At 43.8% G+C, this 18,508-nt stretch overlaps 1 protein-coding gene across 1 annotated transcript; it reads left to right on the top strand.

Annotated features, from left to right (window-relative positions):
- Nucleotides 1-9,427: 9,427 nt before the first annotated feature.
- On the top strand, nt 9,428-14,867 carry LOC122557759 (dispanin subfamily A member 2b-like). Its single transcript, XM_043705721.1, has 2 exons — nt 9,428-9,855; nt 14,551-14,867. The coding sequence occupies exons 1-2, from the start codon at nt 9,649-9,651 to the stop codon at nt 14,707-14,709; spliced, it is 366 nt and encodes a 121-aa protein (XP_043561656.1). The 5' UTR covers nt 9,428-9,648; the 3' UTR covers nt 14,710-14,867.
- Nucleotides 14,868-18,508: the final 3,641 nt, after the last annotated feature.

Below are 18,508 nucleotides of genomic sequence, written 5' to 3'. Positions count from 1 at the left end.
CCACAGCAATGTGGTTGACTCTTAACTGCCCTCTGGGAAATTAGGGATGGGCAATACATGCTGGCCTAGCCAGCGATGCCCTCATCCTGTGAATGAATAAAGAATTGCAGCACAGTACAGGCCCTTTGGCCCTTGATGTTGCACCGACCTGTGAAACCAATTTAAAACCCATCTAACCTACATTATTCCATTATCATCCATATATTTATCCAATGACCATTTAAATGCCCTAAAGTTGGCAAGTCTATTACTGTTGCAGTCAGTGCATTCCACGCCTTTACTACCCTCTGAGTAGAGAACCTACCTCTGATATTTGTGCTATATCTATCACCCCTCAATTTCCCATGCACCAGTCATTCTCCTCAGGATCCCTGTCTCCATGTGAGTGTTATCAGCAAAGTCAAACTGATCTAGCACCTTCCTTGACTCCTCAGTTGCTAGGGTTCTTAGCCATCACATGGTCATTCAAATTTGCCTCTTCTAATGCAATTCCGTAGACTTCCTGAACACTGCCCATAATCTAGATGCAAAGGCTGTTAGGTGTTCACTATTTCTTTGGTAACACCTTTGGAGATCAGCCATGGGATTGCTCCTATTCACACCCATTATATTCATTATATGCTCTTTCAGCTCTTGGTTAGCGCACCCGCCCTGCCTCTGTGTTTTGGATAGTGTGGATGGATATGTGAGTATAGACACATTATAATAACTTCCATTCTTCATCATCATCTAATCCATGTATCATCCTTTGCTGGGTGACCGCTTGGAACAATTCCCTTGGGTTGTCCCTAAGTCCCCATGTTCCTATGTCCCTCGCTATTTTCCCTCTAACAGTTGCACACTATACGGGTGGAGTATGCCATCAGGGTTGGTCACACCAAAATCCCTGTTTGCATTATCTCCAGGTTGAGATAGTAGTTGTGATCGAGTTCATGGGGACAGGGGCTGTTGGCTGTCGGCCCTCACCATATGCTGGTGGGCCATTGGGATCCCAGTCCCAATCATCCTCATGTCCGTACCTGGCTGCCTCATCCACCAAGTCTCCCCAGTCTATGTCTCCATCACTGTCCTGTTCTCTTGGGTCTGGCCCAAAAGCACAGATTATCCCCTCCTGTACCTCTAACTGACTCTGAAACCTATAAATCTGTTTCATCCATTTTGTGTGGTCTCCTGAGTTCCCCTGTTTCGCACAGGCTTCTTTTCATATTACAGTCATGGCTGTTTTTTAAATCAACACACACCTGTTTCCACCCATCCACTTCCTTCTTGGTTCCGTTTCCCCCTTTCTTGTCTCCCTCTCGTGCTAATCTTTCACACTGCAACTGGAACTGACTCATATGTACCAGATATGCATTTCTCTTTTCCTGTTAATCATTAACCCTATTGTTTAGTCATAAAATTATAGAGATAGAACATAGAACATAGAACAATACAGCACAGAACAGGCCATTCGGCCCACGATGTTGTGCCGAAAATTTGTCCTAGCTTAAGCACCCATCCATGCACCTATCCAATTGCCGCTTAAAGGTCGCCAATGATTCTGACTCTGCCACTCCTACAGGCAGCGCATTCCATGCCCCCACCACTCTCTGGGTAAAGAACCTACCCCTGACATCTCCCCTATACCTTCCACCCTTCACCGTAAATTTATGTCCCCTTGTAACACTCTGTTGCACCCGGGGAAAAAGTTTCTGACTGTCTACTCTACCTATTCCTCTGATCATCTTATAAACCTCTACCAAGTTACCCCTCATCCTTCGCCGTTCCAACGAGAAAAGGCCGAGAACTCTCAACCTATCCCCGTACGACTTCCTCTCCATTCCAGGCAACATCCTGGTAAATCTTCTCTGCAACCTCTCCAAAGCTCCCACATCTTTCCTAAAGTGAGGCGACCAGAACTGCACACAGTACTCCAACTGTGGCCTAACCAAAGTCCTGTACAGCTGCAACATCACTTCACAACTCTTGAATTCAATCCCTCTGCTAATGAACGATAATACTCCATAGACCTTCTTACAAACTCTATCCACCTGAGTGGCAACCTTCAAAGATCTATGTACATAGACCCCAAGATCCCTCCAAGTCATTAATAAAATTTACAAACAGCAGAGGACCCAGAACTGGTCCCTGCGGAACTCCACTTGTAACTGGGCTCCAGGCTGAGTATTTACCATCTACCACCACTCTCTGACTTCGACTGGTTAGCCAGTTTTCTATCCAATTGGCCAAATTTCCCTCTATCCCATGCCTCCTGACTTTCCGCATAAGCCTACCATGGGGAACCTTATCAAATGCCTTACTGAAATCCATGTGTACTACATCCACTGCTCTACCCTCATCCACATGCTTGGTCACCTCCTCAAAGAATTCAATCAGACTTGTAAGGCAAGACCTACCCTTCACAAATCCATGCTGGCTGTCCCTAATCAAGCAGTGTCTTTCCAGATACTCATAAATCCTATCCCTCAGTACCCTTTCCATTACTTTGCCTACCACCGAAGTAAGACTAACTGGCCTGTAATTCCCAGGGTTATGGATCAGTGGTGCTGGAAGAGCACAGCAATTCAGGCAGCATCCGAGGACAGGCAAAATCGACGTTTCGGGCAAAAGCCCTTCATCAGGAAGCAATTCAGGCAGTATCCGAGGACAGGCAAAATCGACGTTTCGTGCAAAAGCCCTTCATCAGGAAGCTTTTGCCCGAAACGTCGATTTTGCCTGTCCTCGGATGCTGCCTGAATTGCTGTGCTCTTCCAGCACCACTGATCCAGAATCTGCTTTCCAGCATCTGCAGTCATTGTTTTTACCTCATTCCCAGGGTTATCCCTATTCCCTTTTTTGAACAGGGGCACAACATTCGCCACTCTCCAGTCCCCTGGTACCACCCCCATTGACAGTGAAGACGAAAAGATAATTGGCAACGGCTCTGCAATTTCCTCTCTTGCTTCCCACATAATCCTAGGATATATCCCGTCAGGCCCGGGGGACTTGTCTATCCTCAAGTTGTTCAAAATGCCCAACACATCTTCCTTCCTAACAAGTATCTCTTCTAGCTTACCAGTCCGTTTCACACTCTCCTCTTCAACAACACGGTCCCTCTCGTTTGTAAATACTGAAGAAAAGTACTCATTCAAGACCTCTCCTATCTCTTCCGACTCAATACACAGTCTCCCACTACTGTCCTTGATCGGACCTAACCTCGTTCTCGTCATTCTCATGTTTCTCACATACACTTAAAATGCCTTGGGGTTATCCTTGATCCTATCCGCCAAAGATTTTTCATGCCCTCTCTTAGCTCTCCTAATCTTTCTTCAGCTCCCTCCTGGCTATCCTGTATCCCTCCAATGCTCTGTCTGAACCTTGTTTCCTCAACCTTATGTAAGCCTCCTTCTTCCTCTTTACAAGACAAATTCAACCTCCCTCGTCAACCAAGGTTCCCTCACACGACCATCTCTTTCCTGCCTGACAGGTACATACATATCAAGGACACATCGTATCTGTTCCTTGAAAAAGTTCCACATTTCCACAACATCCTTCCCTGACAGCCTATGCTCCCAACTTATGCTCCTCAGATCCTGTCTTGCAGCATCATATTTACCCTACCCTGTTGCACGCACCTATCTCTGTTGCACGCACCTATCTCTCTCCATAACCAAGGTGAAAGTCACAGAATTGTGGTCACCATCACCAAAATGCTCACCCACTAACAAGCCCATCACTTGTCCCGGTTCATTACCAAGTACCAAATCCAAAATGGCCTCCCCCCTGGTCGGACAATCTACATACTGTGTTAGAAAAGCTTCCTGGACACACTGCACAAACACCCCCCCATCCAATCTACTAGATCTAAAGAGCTTCCAATCAATATTTGGGAAGTTGAAAGGCCCCCCCCCCCCCCTCCTTTTTTACCACCCTCCCTAATCTTACTGAAACATCTGTAACCAGAAACCTCCAACAACCATTCCAACATGATGTACAGCATGGAAACATATCCTTCGGTCCAACTCGTTCATGGCGACCAGATATCCTAAACTAACCTCGTCCCATTTGCCAGCACTTTTGGCTCATATCCCTCTCAACCCTTCCTATTCATATACCCATTCAGATGTCTTTTAAATGTTGCAATTGTATAGTCTCCACCACTTCCTCTGGCAGGTCATTCCATACACGCACCATCCTCTGCATGAAAATGTTGTCCGTTAGGCCTCTTTTATATCTTTCCCCTCTCACCCTAAACCTATGCTTTCTGGATTCCCCCACCCCAAGGAAAAGACCTTGTCTATTTAGTCCATCCATGCCCCTCAAGATTTTATAAACCTCTATAATGTCACCTCTCAGCCTCTGACATTCCAGGGAAAACAGCCCCAGCCTATTCAAGCTCTCCCCATAGCTCAAATTCTTCAACTCTGGTAACACCCTTGTAAATTCTTTCTGAACCCTTTCAAGTTTCAAAACATCCTTCCCATAGAATGGAGACCAGAATTGAAGCAATATTCCACAAATGGCCTAACCAATGTCCTGTACAGTCACAACATGGCCTCCCAACTCCTGCATTCAATACTCTGACCAACAAAGGAATACAAACCAAATGCCTTCTTCACTATCCTATCTACCTGTGACTCTATTTCAAGGAACAAACTCTGAGGTGTCTTTAATTCATCAGCACTCCCGAGGACCTTGCCACTAAGTGTATAAGTCCTGCTCTGATTTGCCTTTCCAAAATGCAGCATCTTGCATTTAGCTAAATTAAACGTCATATGCCACTCCTCAGCCTATTGACCCATCTGATCAAGATCCCATTGTTTTTGCTGTCCATTACACCTCCAATTTTGGTGCATCTGCAAATTTACTGACTATACCTCCTATGTTCACATCCAAATCATTTATATAAATGTCGAAAAGCAGTGCACCCAGCACCGTTCCTTGTGGCACACCACTGGTCACAGGTTTCCAGTCTGAAAAGCAACCCTCCACCACCACCCTCTGCCTTCTACCTTTGAGCCAGTTCTGTATCCAAATGATGAATTCTCCCTAAATTCTATGATATCTAACCTTGCTAATCAGTCTCCCATAGGGGAACCTTGTCGAACGCCTTAATGAAGTCCATGTAGATCACATCTACCACTTTGCCCTCATCAATCCTCTTTGTTACTTCTTCAAACAACTCAATCAAGTTCATGAGACATGGTCTCCCATGCACAAACCCATGCTGACTATCCCTAATCAGTCCTTGTCTTTCCAAATTCATGTAAATCCTGTCCCTCAGGATTCTCTCTAACAACTTGTCCACCACCAATTCAGGTTCACCAGTCTATAGTTCCCTGGCTTTTTCTTAGCACCTTTCTTAAATAGAAGCACCACATTAGCCAATCTCCAGTCCCATAATTTAGAACATGGAACATAGAACATAGAAAAGTATAGCACAGAACAGGCTCTACGGCCCACAATGTTGTGCCAAGAATGAATCCTAATCTAAAATAAAATAACCTAGCCTACACACCCCTCAATTCACTGCTGTCCATGTCCATGTCCAGCAGTCACTTATATGTCCCTAATTACTCTGCTTCCACCACCACCACTGCTGGCAATGCATTCCATGCATTCATAACTCTCTGCGCAAAGAACCTACCTCTGATGTCTCCTCTATACCTTCCTCCTAAAACCTTAAAGCTATGACCCCTTGTGCCAGTCAATCCTGCCCTGGGGGAAGGTCTCTGGCTATTGACTCTATCCATGCCTCTCATTACCTTGTACACCTCGATCAGGTCACCTCTCTTCCTCCTTCTCTCCAGACAGAAAAGTCCAAGCTTAGTCAACCTCTCTTTGTAAGACAAGCCCTCCAGTCCAGGCAGCATCCTGGTAAACCTTCTTTGCACCCTCTCCAAAGCCTCCGCATTTTTCTTATAATAGGGCAACCAGAACTGGACACAATATTTCAAGTGTGGTCTCACCAGGGTTTTGTAGAGCTGCAACAAAACCTCACGGCTCTTCAACATGATCCCCCTATTAAATAAAGCCAAAACACCATATGATTTCTTAACAACCCAATCCACTTGGGTGACAACTTTGAGGGATCTATGCACTTGAACACCAAGATCCCGTTGTCCCTCCACACTGCTAAGAATTCTAACTTTAATCCTATGTTCAGTATTCAAGTTCAATCTTCCAAAATGCATCACTTTGCATTTATCCAGGTTGAACTCCAACTGCCATTTCTAAGCCCTGCTCTGCATCCTGTCAATATTGGGCTGCAGCCTGCAACAGCCCTCGATAGTATCAACAGCACCTCCAACCTTTGTGTTATCAGCAAATTTACTAACTCATCCCTCAACCGCGTCATCCAAGTCGTTTATAAAAACTACAAAGGGCAGAGACCCAAGAACAGAACCCTGCAGGACACCACTTACCACCGACCTCCAGGCAGAATACTTTCCATCCACAACCACTCTCTGCACTCTGTCAGACAACCAATTCTGAATCCAGATAGCCAAATGTCCCTGTAATCCATACCTCCTGACTTTATGAATGAGCCTGCCATGGGGAACCTTCACAAGTGTCTTGCTGAAGTCCATATACACCACATCCATTGCCCGACCTTCATCAACCAATCTCGTCATCTCCTCAAAGAACTCAATAAGATTTGTGAGGCATGGCCTGCCCCTCGCAAAGCCATGCTGACTGCCTTTAATCAAGCTATGTTTTTCCAAATAATCATAAATCCTATCCCTCAGAATTATTTCCAAAACTTGCTGACAACAGACGTTAGACTGACTGGTCTGTAATTGCCAGGGATTTCCCTATTACCCTTCTTGAAAAGAGGAACAACATTCACCTCCCTCCAATCCTCCGGTACAACTCCCATGGAGAGTGAGGAAGCAAATATGTTCGCCAGCGGCTTAGCAACCTCCTTTATCACTTCCGGAGCAACCTAGGATAAATCTGGTCAGGCCCTGGAAACTTATCAATCTTAATATTTGCCAAAATGTCCAGCACATCAACTTCCTCAATCTCGATTTGTTCAAGCCTGTTTCCCAGCTCCTCAAAGTTCTCATTCACAACAAGGCCCCTTTCCTTAGTGAAAACTGAAGCAAAAAACTCATTTAGGACTTCCCCTATCTGCTTGGACTCCATTCACAAGTTCCCTACGTTATCCCTGACTGGCCCACCTTCTCCCTGAGGAGTCCTCACTTATGACTTAAAGGCCTTTGGGTTCTCCATAATCCTTGTGCCAAGCCTTTTTCATGCCCCCTCCTTGCTCTCTTCAGTCCATTTTTGAGCTCCTTTCTAGTAAGCCTGTAATCCTCTAACGCTGTGCTAGATCCTTGCTTCCTCCACCTTACATAAGCTGCCTTCTTCCTTTTGACGAGAAGCTCCTCTGTTCTCGTCATCCAAGGCTCCTTAATCTTACCCCTTCTTGCCTCTCTCAGAGGGACAAATTTATGCATCACTCACAACAACTGTTCCTTAAACAGTTTCCACATGTCTGTTGTCCCCCTTCTGTGGTACAATTGTTCCTAATCTGTACTTCCCAATTCCTGTCTAATAGCATCATAATTTCCTTTTCCCCAATTAAATATCTTCCCCATGGTAACTGCTCCTTTCCCTCTCCATGGCTATGGTAAATGTGAGGCAATTGTGGTCACTGTCACCAAAGTGTGCTCCCACCATGAGATCTGACACATGTCCTGGCTCATTGCTGAGCATCAAATCCAAAATGGCCTCTCCCCTTATTGGCCTGTCTACATACTGAGTAAGGAAACCCTCCCGAACACACGGACAAAAACAGCTACATCCAAACCATCTGCACTAAGGAGGTTCCAGTCAATATTGGGAAAGTTGAAGTCACCCATAACAACAACCCTGCTATATCTGCATTTTTCCAAAATCTGCCGGCCTATGAATTCTTTGATCTCCCTACTACTATTAGGGGGTCTGTAGAAAACCCCCAATGAGGTGGCTGCTCCCTTGCTGTTCCTAACCTCCACCTATTCTGGGTCAATAGACAACCCTTCCTCGACAATCTTCATTTTTGTAGCTGTGATTCACTCTCTGATTTGCAATGCTACACCGCTTCCTCCCCCTCCCCTCCATTCTTTTTAAATGTTCTAAATCCTGGAACATCTAGCAACCATTCCACCATGTCTCCGTTATGGCCACAACATCATAGTCCCAAGTACTGATCCATGCTCCAAGTTCATCACTCCTATTTCTGACATTCTTGCGTTAAAGCAGACACACTTTCACCAATCCTTTTGTTTCACCACATGAAAAACCTCCCTGATAGATTCACTACATCCTGTCATTGCCCCATCTACAACTACGCCCCTCTCAGTAACTCTTGTTCCCACTCACTACACATGGTAGGCTACTACACAAAATATGGAATCATGGGATTGAGGGTGATTGAGCAGTTTGGATCAAAAATTGGCAAGCTGAAAGAAGGCAGAGGGTGGTGGTTTTTGGGAAATATTCATCATGGAGATCAGTTACTAGTGGTGTATTACGAGGATCTGTTTTGGGTCCACCGCTGTTTGTCTTTTTTATAAATGACCTGGATGAGGGGGTAGAGGATGAGTTAGTAAATTTGCGGATGACACTAAGGTACAGTTCTGGATAGTGCCGAAGGATATTGTAGGTTACAGAGGGACAGAGGTAAGCTGCAGAGCTGGGCTGAGAGGTGGCAAATGCTGAAAAGTGTGAAGTGATTCACTTTGGAAGAAGTAACAGGAATGCAGAGTACTGGGCAAATGGTAAGATTTTTGGTAGTGTAGATGAGCAGAGAGATCTCGGTGTCCATGTACATAGCTCTCTCAAAGTTGCCAGCCAGGCTGATAGGGCTGTTAGCTGAAAATGTGTTGCTGGAAAAGCGCAGCAGGTCAGGCAGCATCCAGGGAACAGGAGAATCGACGTTTCGGGGATAAGCCCTTCTTCAGGATAGGGCTGCTAAGAAGGCATATAGCTTTTACTTATTTTTTCCAACACTCTGGTTCTTTTTTTTTTGCAGCATAACTTCGGCATCCTTCTACCCCAGTCCTCTACTTAGAAAGGACAGCAATCTGTTCGCTTTCTGGATTATTTTCTGTACATGTCCGTGACATTTTAAAGATGTATGCACCTGAAACCCCAAGTCTCCTTGGACATGCACTTCATACCATCCAGAAAAATACCTTGATCTGTCCCTTCCTGATCCAAAAATGGATAGCCTCACTATTGCTTTCATTCAAATGCTTTCGCCAGTTTTGCTCATTGACTTAATCTATCAATATCCCCTTGCAATTTTATGCTGTCATCTATACAGTCTACAATGCAGCCTAACTTTGTGTCATCCACAAAGGCATATAGCTTTTATTAGCAGAGGGATTGAGGTCATGCTGCAGCTGTACAAAACTCTGGTGCAGCTGCACTTATTGTGGGCAGTTCTTGTCACCACACTATAGGAAGGGGAAGATTCGATAACCAATTGGCAGACATTGGGGCAGTACTTTGTGCAGTTAACGATTTTATCTGGAGACCCACCCTCTCGGATCAATGATCGTTTATAACACCCAGCTGCAGTTCGGGAATCGCAGACAGCTGCTTAGCCTATTGCTGTATAGATCGCAGAAAGGAGCGGTGCTTAGGTTGGTATTAGTTACTCGGTTGTAATCTGCTATGGAGGGCAAAGTGAACCAACCCATGATCGAGCGAGAACTTGACCGTTTCCGAGGGCCACACAGTAGCGATGATGTACCCTCGACCGTGGTGACTATTGGAACCGGTACTGCGCCGATCAGTGACCACGTTCTCTGGTCTCTTTTCAACTTCGTTCACTGTAACTTCTGTTGCCTTGGCTTTCTGGCTTTGGTCTTTTCAGTTAAGGTGAGTTTGTGGCTTTTTAACAAATGTGATCAAATCCACGCTTTTTTTCTTTTCGACTCTGTTGAGGAATGGGAGATTACAACTTATGTCTCGTATTTTCGCGCGAATATTTTTTAAACTGCAATGGTAGTTTAGGGTGTTGGAAATAATAACTTGGCCCAGACCTGGTCTCTCCTCTACGCTTTGCCTGGGTTAAATAACTGCACCCAGAGGGCAAACTAGCTCCATAATGAGTGCAACTCTTAATTCTGATAACCCCACTCTCTGCTCTTGCCCACTCACCTCAAACTTGAATTAAACTCATTCCTTTGTGGAAATTTGCTATTCTTTAAACCGTCTAGTATTTCCCTCTTTCAGATATGTATCCTGCCTGGTAACTTGTTTTGGTTTTCTAGACTTTTATTGCATCTGGTAAATTGATTGATTGTCTTTATCAATTGGCAGATTTTAAATCCTTAAGTCACTTTATAAAAACTTCAGCACTTTTAAACTACCTCAATTTTTAATGTCCTTCTTTGCCCTGAGAACAATCCCACTTTCAAGTCTTGGATGAAACCAGTCCATCTTGTCAATCCCTTAGTCACTCTTCCTCCATGGCTGTGGCATCTTAAAGCATGGTGCCCAGAATTGGATCCATTAGTTCAGGTTGGGGTCCAACCAAGTTTGTGCACAAACTTCTAGTGAGGATGAGTCTCTCTCGTGTGCGCGTGTGCTCTCTCTCTCTCTCCCTAACCGGAGAGAGAGAAACTGCTTGCAGCTCTTTCACATTTGGATGGTGTCCACAGGACTGATTTTTATTACAGCAGCAAATACCTGGAGCAGATTGGTTATAACTTGCACTGCAAGTTTGTTTTATGGAGTTGTTTGATCAGCTCATTCTAGGCAGGGTTCTTGTGCTCTCTCCTTGGATTGGTGCCTGGGAGTATGACATTATTGCAATTACTAACTTGGTTGAAGGAAGGGCATGATTGGCAACTCTGTCCCAGGATATAGATACTTTGGACAGGGAGGGGTGGTGTTGCATTGCTGGTCAGGGACAATATCATGCCTGTGCTAAAGAAGCACAATATGGAGATCTTGGGTAGTGAAGCACTATGGGTGGAGCTGAGAAACAAGGGTGCAGTCACATGGCTGGGCCTGTTACAGGCCTCCAACAGTGAGCATGAGGTAGAAGAACAAATAGGTAAATAGATTATGGAAAGATGTAGAGGCAATGGGGTAGTGATGGGGATTTCTCATTGACTGACTGATACTTAATATCTGAGGTCTGGATGGGATAGAATTTGTAAGTGTCCAGGAGAGTTTTCTAGAGCAGTACCTCAATAGCCTGAAAAAGGGGCCATATTGGACCTGGTACTGGGAAATGAGCCAGGACAGGTGGTAGAAGTTGCAGTAGGGGACAGTGACCACAATTCTATAAGTTTTAGAATCTTCATAGTGTGGCCTTAAGGGAAGAGTACTAAACTGGGCCAAGGTCAATTATATCAAAGTTAAGCAGGGGATTGGACATGGCTATTTGAAGGGAAGTCCACATTTGAGTAGTGGGAGACCTGCAAAATGCAGGATAGGAATGTCTCATTGAAGGCAAAGGATAGGACAGTCAAGATTCATGAACTGTGGATGACAGAAATTGTATGGCTTCCCAGGAGGAAACGCAAAGTGTACGTAAGGTCTATGCAGCTAAGAACAGAACAGGCTCTGGAGGAATATTGGAAGAGTAGGACAAGTCTTAAATGAGGAATCAAACAGGCTAAAAGGGGTCATGAAACTGCTTTAGTGAGCAGAGTCCAGGAGAATTCCAAGCACTACTTGCATAAGAAACAAGTAAGCAACTAGAGAGGATTGGTCCATTAAAGAATTTCAACAAAGGAAGGCTGTCAAACCTGAATGGGTGAGATTCTGAATGATTGATTGATTAGTTTGCATCAGTGTTCAGAGGAGAGGAACATGATGAATGTTGAGATTAGAGATAGAAGTTTAATTATTCTGAATCATGTTGACATAAGTAGGGAAGATGTGTTACGTAGGTTAAGGTGGACAGATCCCCAGGACCAGATGGGATCTATCTCTGGTTGCTGAGAAATAGCTGGGGCCCTGACAGAGATATCTTTGTGACATCCTTAAATACAGGTGAGGTGCTAGAGGACTGGAGGGTTGCTCATCTTGTCCCCTGTACAAGGGTAGTAAGGATATTCCAGTAACTATAGACTGACCCTGACATCAGTAGTGGAAAAATTGCTGGAGAAGGTACTGGGGGATAGGATCAATCTCTCATTATTTAAAGAATGGGCTGATCAGTGATAGGCAACATGGTTTTGTGCAGGGGAGATCATGCCTTGACAAGAGTTCTTCAACAAAGTGACCATCTTGATAGACGAAGGGAGGGCTGGTCATGTCAGTCATGGACTTTAAGGTGTTTGATAAGCTTCTCCCCCTCCCCCCCCCCCCCCCCCCATGGTAGAAAGTGAAGTCACATGGTGTGCAGGGTGTTCTAGTGAGGTGGATAAAGAACTGGTTGAGCTAAAGGAGACATAGTAGCTGAAGGGAGTTTCTCAATGGAAAAAGTGACTAGTGTTCCACAGGTCAGTGGGGCCGTGGTTTGTAATATAAACAAGTCTTCAAGAAGTTACTGTTGGTGATACTAAGATTGGAGTGGCAGAAAGCATAAGAGGTTCAGAATACAGGAGGATATAGATTGACCAGAGTTGGGCAGAAAAGTGGCAGATGGCTTTCAATCCAGACAAATTAGGTGATGCCTTTAGGCAAGACTAATTTTAGTGAATTATCCAATGAATGGAAGAGCTGGTGGGCAGAGATCTGGGCGTGCAGGTCCATTCAACCCTGAAGGTTGCTGCACAGGTGGATAGTGGTCAAGAAGGCATAGTATGCTTGCCTTCATTCAATAGAGTATTGAGTATAAGAGCTGGCAAGTCACTGGTTCAGCTGCATTTAGAATGCTTTATACAATTCTTCTGGTCAGTGTATTAACAAGGATATGGATGCTCTGGTAAAGGTGCAGGGAAGGTTTCCTGAAGGGCTTATGCCCGAAATGTCGATTCTCCTGTTCCCTGGATGCTGCCTGACCTGCGCTTTTCCAGCAACACACTTCCTGCAGGGAAGGTTTGCCTGGTATGGAAGGTGCTAGCTATGAAAAGTTGAGTTGGTTTATCTTTGGGGGGAGAAAAAGGAAATTGAGGGAGACTTTCATGAAGCTTACAAAATCACGAAGGGTATAGAGAAGCTTTTTCCAGTGTAAAGGACTCAATAACAAGGTCACCTCTTCAAGGTAAGAGGTGGAAAGTTTAAAGGGGATACACACAGCAAGCACTTCACACAGGGTGGTAGGTGTCTGGAACACTGCCGGTAGAGGTGGGCACGGTAGCATCTTTTAAGATGCATCTGGACAGATGCATGAGTAGGTGGGGAGCAGAGAGCCCAATGCTTAAGAATTGGGCAACAGGTTTAAACAGTTGATTTGGATCAGCTCAGGCTTGGAGGGCCAAAGAGCCTGTTCTGGGCTGTAAATTTTCTTTGTTCATTTGAAAGGCTTGCATGCATGTCTGTTATCTCATCTGCTCCCTTCTAGATGCAAACAGTAAACCTCCTGCTGATGTTTTGTTTCTACTCATCTATTTGTTTTTTTATTCACTCATCTATTTGATACTTTGACCCCCTCAGATTCTAGTGGTTTTCAAACTAAATTAAAGCATGACATTGATTAGTCAGCTAATATCTTGAGGTGTCATGGATTGTACTGTTCCTGTTTTAATTGGCTTGTCATTGGGCTGAGACTTCAAAGTGCCTGCAGCCTTAGCACTACAAGATTAGAATGTTCAGAACTAGTCATTGGTTAACAGGGAAGTCAATGAACAAGAGTAGGCCCTTGAGCCTGTTTTGCTAAGCAATGAAATCATGGCTGATCTGCTCAAATTCTATACCCATATCTTGAACTGTATCTCTGATTTGAACCTGACAACTGTCACTTGTAGGTATTTGGAACTCTAACTTCCTTTGTGTAGAAGTGTCTGAATATCTTAATGGCTGTACCTTATTGGTTCAAAGTTGAAACTTTATTGCTGGAACAGCACAGCAGGTCAGGCAGCATCCAGGGAACAGGAGATTCGACGTTTCGGGCACAGGCCCTTCTTCAGGAATCTGCAGACTCACTTTCTCCTCCTTATTGGTTCAATAACACTCCTAGCTCTAGAATCCTTAATCAGTGGGAATTATCTTTCTCTAGTTGCAGTTCTAGAATGCCCACAATACAAACAGCCATTTGACCCATAAAGTCTACACCAACCCTTGGAGAATCTCCACCAGACCCTTGCCCTATCCTCATAATGCCACACTTACCATGGCAAACCCACCTAGACTGCATATCTTTGGAGTATGAGGAAACTTGAGTACCTTGCATATTGTCATGTCTGGGTTTCTACAAACTAGTTACCCAAGGCTGAAATTGAACCCACTCACTAAGTGTTAACCACAGCCATAATGCTGCCCAGCCTTATTTGGAATTGGAGCAACTTTGTATTATCTCCCCCTCTAAAGAAAGTAGTTGTCACATCTCACCTGCACTCTTCCCCTCTGGGTGACTGAGGAAGCAAACTTCTATCTGTTTGTGTGGGTATGTATTAGGCTGTGATTTAGATATTGCTGAAATCTGAAGTGTCACAACTTTCTTTCCTCTTGCAGTCTAGAGATCGTAAAACTGTGGGAGATGTAGCTACAGCTGAACACTACAGCTCAACATCCAAATCGCTGAATATAGCCACAACATCTCTGTCCATCCTTACTTTTGTGATTTTGTTCGGACTGCTGGTTGCTGGTGTGATCCAGATTCCCCGTTACTGAGGACCAAACTCTATTCAAGGATGAACATTACAAATCACTGATGCATAACAAATGATTGATCTTCTGTCATTGTAGTGTTTGAAGTATTTTTAACAGACCTCTCTGTAATGAATACTTTGAAATATTATACAATAAACTACAGTGCTTTGGTGTGGCAAGCTAGCTTTTGTTTTAGCTGTATTACAAAACCAGTCAGAACACTACCCAGCCAAGAACAGGCCATTCTGCACTCAGCCTGCTCATGATCTAGCTTGCCCTAAGACTTGTCTAACATCAATTTACCTTCTTGCCTGAACCTTTTGTGATTAAAAGTTCAACTTCTCATAACTTCATACAATGTATAGTATTTAACATCCAGCCCTGGACTGGCCTATCTTTAATGTCATGCCCCTGGTTCTGCAGGGAATCTAGACTTAACAGACTAAGGTCTTTAAACACATGCTATCTAAGCAGTCTTCCAGACTCTTAGAGGAAGGAAGACCTGGTTCAAGCCTTAGCTGGTCAAGAGACAATGACACCTTTTTTTGAATAGGCTGTCTGAGGAAAATATCTATCAAGAACACCCAGGCCACCCTGTAGCTACAGCTGAGATCTATTTTCAGTTAATTAAAAGTTAATCAAGTGTTTTTAGGCTCTACTTGAAGACTTTTAATCAACTTGATCAGATGTCTCCACATCTGGAATAGACTTCAGACTTGAGCCTTCTATAAAGAACACTACCAATGTGCATTAAATGCTTCTCAAATTTAAAAAGAGCTGTTGGAGGTGGTGGGCAACAGCAGCTGTGGTGAAGATGGTTGAGAATCACTTGAGCATGGGTTTAGAAGGTTGTTGCCTGACCATTGCAACACTCTAAAGGTATTTTCTCAGTACGGAGGGAGAATCAGTTGTTTGTGGTCATGTTGGTGGTTCACAATGTGGGGTTTCACTAGCTGTTCCAGCATTCATTGCCCATTTTCTAAGCTGCTGCCAAACTAGACCTTGTTGGACCATTTGAGGACAATGAAAAGGCAACCACATTGCTGTAGGTCTGGAGTCACAAGATAGACCAGATTAAAAATGGTGAATTGTCATCACTAAAAGACTGATCCAGAGATTTTTTTTTTGACCGCTTTACTTTTATGCTAATTAGCAGATACTTTGTTTAAATAAGACACTAGGTGGTGTGGTGGAATATTCCACACTTGCCTTGATTGGTGTTGCACCCAGAATAAAAGCTTGGTGCCATTCAGGTCAGACTCAAATGGTAGCTCATACATTGCTCTCAGGACCTTCACTGACATACAGGGCAAAAGAATGTACCAGCTATAAAGTGTGCTCTAACAACTTGCCAAGGTTCATCCAACCTCTGCAGCTGGGTTGGATAAGGGCAGCAAAGGCCACACCTGAATTTTCTTGCAAGTTGCATGCCATCCTGGCTTAGAACAATATTGTTCTTTCTTTGTGCAATAGGTAATAAATACTGGCTTATCCAGCAATGTCCACATTTCAATGAGGGTAAGACTCCAGGTTACTTTGACATTAACTTTGTGGCCTGGCTTGTATTTACAAAGGTCTCTGGTGCTCATTTGAGCACCTTCTGTCTACCTTCTACTTGTCTTTAGAGCACAGTTTGTGTTGGCAAGGCCAACTCTTAACTTTTTTTTTAACCACTTGCCTTGTATAGATTTCCTATTCTAGGACGACTTAAGTTGGTAAAAGGGGTCTGCTCTTGCCACAGCTTGCTTGCTTTTCTTTCCTTTAGCAACAAGAATGTATAAAATTGTGGTTAGGCTACAGCTACAGTATTGTGTGCAGTCCAGGAATCCACACTATAGGAGGGATGTGATAGCACTGGAGAGGGTGTAGAGTAGATTTACCAGAATGTTGCCTGAGTTTATGAAGAGATTGGATAGATGGGTTGTTTTCCTTATGATCAAAGGAGATAGGGTTTAACTTTGTTCTGATTAAGTTTCTTTAAGCTATAAACTTGGTGTCTGATGTTATTCATAAAGTCCAGTTAGGAACAATGGGCAATTGTGAGCATTTATTCTAGCATACACATGGAGAGCCAGCATTCAGCAGTCCATTTCAGTACTCCAACAAGCATACTTTAGTCACATGTGCAACTTAAAATCATATGCTAAATACACTACCCTGGCTTCAGTTCACTGTCAGATATGTGTAATCTAGGAACAATCTTATCCGTCCAAGCATATCCCTTTATCCTTCCGATTATGCAGTCTAGACTGCATCCTTGTCTATTGCCCACTTCTTTGCCCGACCATTTCCATAGTCTGTCTTACTACTTTACTTGTCTAGAATAGAAACGTATAAAATAGGAGCACGTTTGCCATTTCACACTTTTGAGCTGCCTTTACCATTCAATATGGTCTTAACTGATCAGTGTTCCCACTTTCTATCCAAATCCATTGACTTCTTTAGTGCTATCAATTATATCTAACTGCTGCTTGAAAACATTCAATGTTTTGACCTCAACCACTTTCTGTGGCAGACAATTCCACAGGCTCATCACTTTTTCTGGGTGAAGAAATTTCTCATCTGTTCTAAATAGTCTACTCATGTTCTTAGCTTGTGACCCCTGGTGTTGGACCTCCTGTTCATTGGAAATGTACCCTGTCTAGTCCTAAAATTTAGGTTTTTCTATGAGATTCCCCTCTCATTTATCTAAACTCCAGTGAATATAGTCCTACACACATCAGTCCTGGCATCCTAGAACTCAGTCTGGTTGCACTCCTTCCACAGACAGGATGTCCCTCCTCTTATCAGGAACCCAAAACTGCTACATAAAGTCTCACTAAGGCCCTGTATCAGTTGCAGCAAGACATCCCAGCGCCTGTACTTGAACACTGTCAGCATGAAGGCCACACACCATTTACCACCTTCAATCGGCTGTACCCACATGCTTGCTTTTAGCAACTGTGTCCAAGAACACCCAGGTCTCATTGCACTACCTCCTTTCCTAATCTGATAATAATCCATCTTCCTGTTTTTGCTACCGAAGTGGATGACCTCACATTTACTTCACTTCCCTCACATCTGCCTGCCCACTCAACTTGTCCAAACCACATGAAACATCTTTGCATCCTTCTTTATAGCTAACCCTCCCAGCCAGTTTTGTCATCTGCAAACTTGGAAATGTTACATCCAGTTCCCTCACTTAAGTCACCAATATATGTTGTGAATAGCTGGGGTCCACACACCAATCTCTGCATACCCCACTAAACACTGCCTGCCATTTTGGAAAAAGACCATGTATTTGTACATTTTGGTTTCTGATTACCAAAGAATACAATAACCACGTCAGTATGCTACCCCTACTCCCATGAGTTCTAATTTACCTGCAAATCTCTTATGTGGGTCCTTTTTTCAACAGCTTTCTGAAAGTCCACTTAAATCACATCCACTGGTCCCCTTATCAACTCTGCTAGTTACATCCTCAACATCCAGTAATTTATCAAGCATAATTACCACTTCCCAGAATACACCTGCTAATCTTATGTTTGTTTGTTTGTATTTACAACTATATTTTCTCTTTTCTCTCCTCTCTTGAATAATTCCCTGTACCATGGTGCTGTGGTCAGTTTGCTCATCCTCCATACAGAGTCCACACTCATGTACATGGAGCAAGAGTCTCAAATCTGTTAGACAAACTCAAGAACTGAGATTGCTTCAGCACTACCTCCTGCATCTCTGGTCATCTAGATTTTTTAAATTCCAGATTTTTTTTTTATTCACTTGGTTTAAACTCCTCCATACAAACTGCCTTGGTAGTTTGTGGTAACTTGAAATGATCAAT

This window comes from Chiloscyllium plagiosum, chromosome 16, assembly GCF_004010195.1.
Source record: "Chiloscyllium plagiosum isolate BGI_BamShark_2017 chromosome 16, ASM401019v2, whole genome shotgun sequence".
Classification (NCBI taxonomy): Eukaryota; Metazoa; Chordata; class Chondrichthyes; order Orectolobiformes; family Hemiscylliidae; genus Chiloscyllium; species Chiloscyllium plagiosum.
This window is presented reverse-complemented; position numbering and strand designations above follow the sequence as displayed.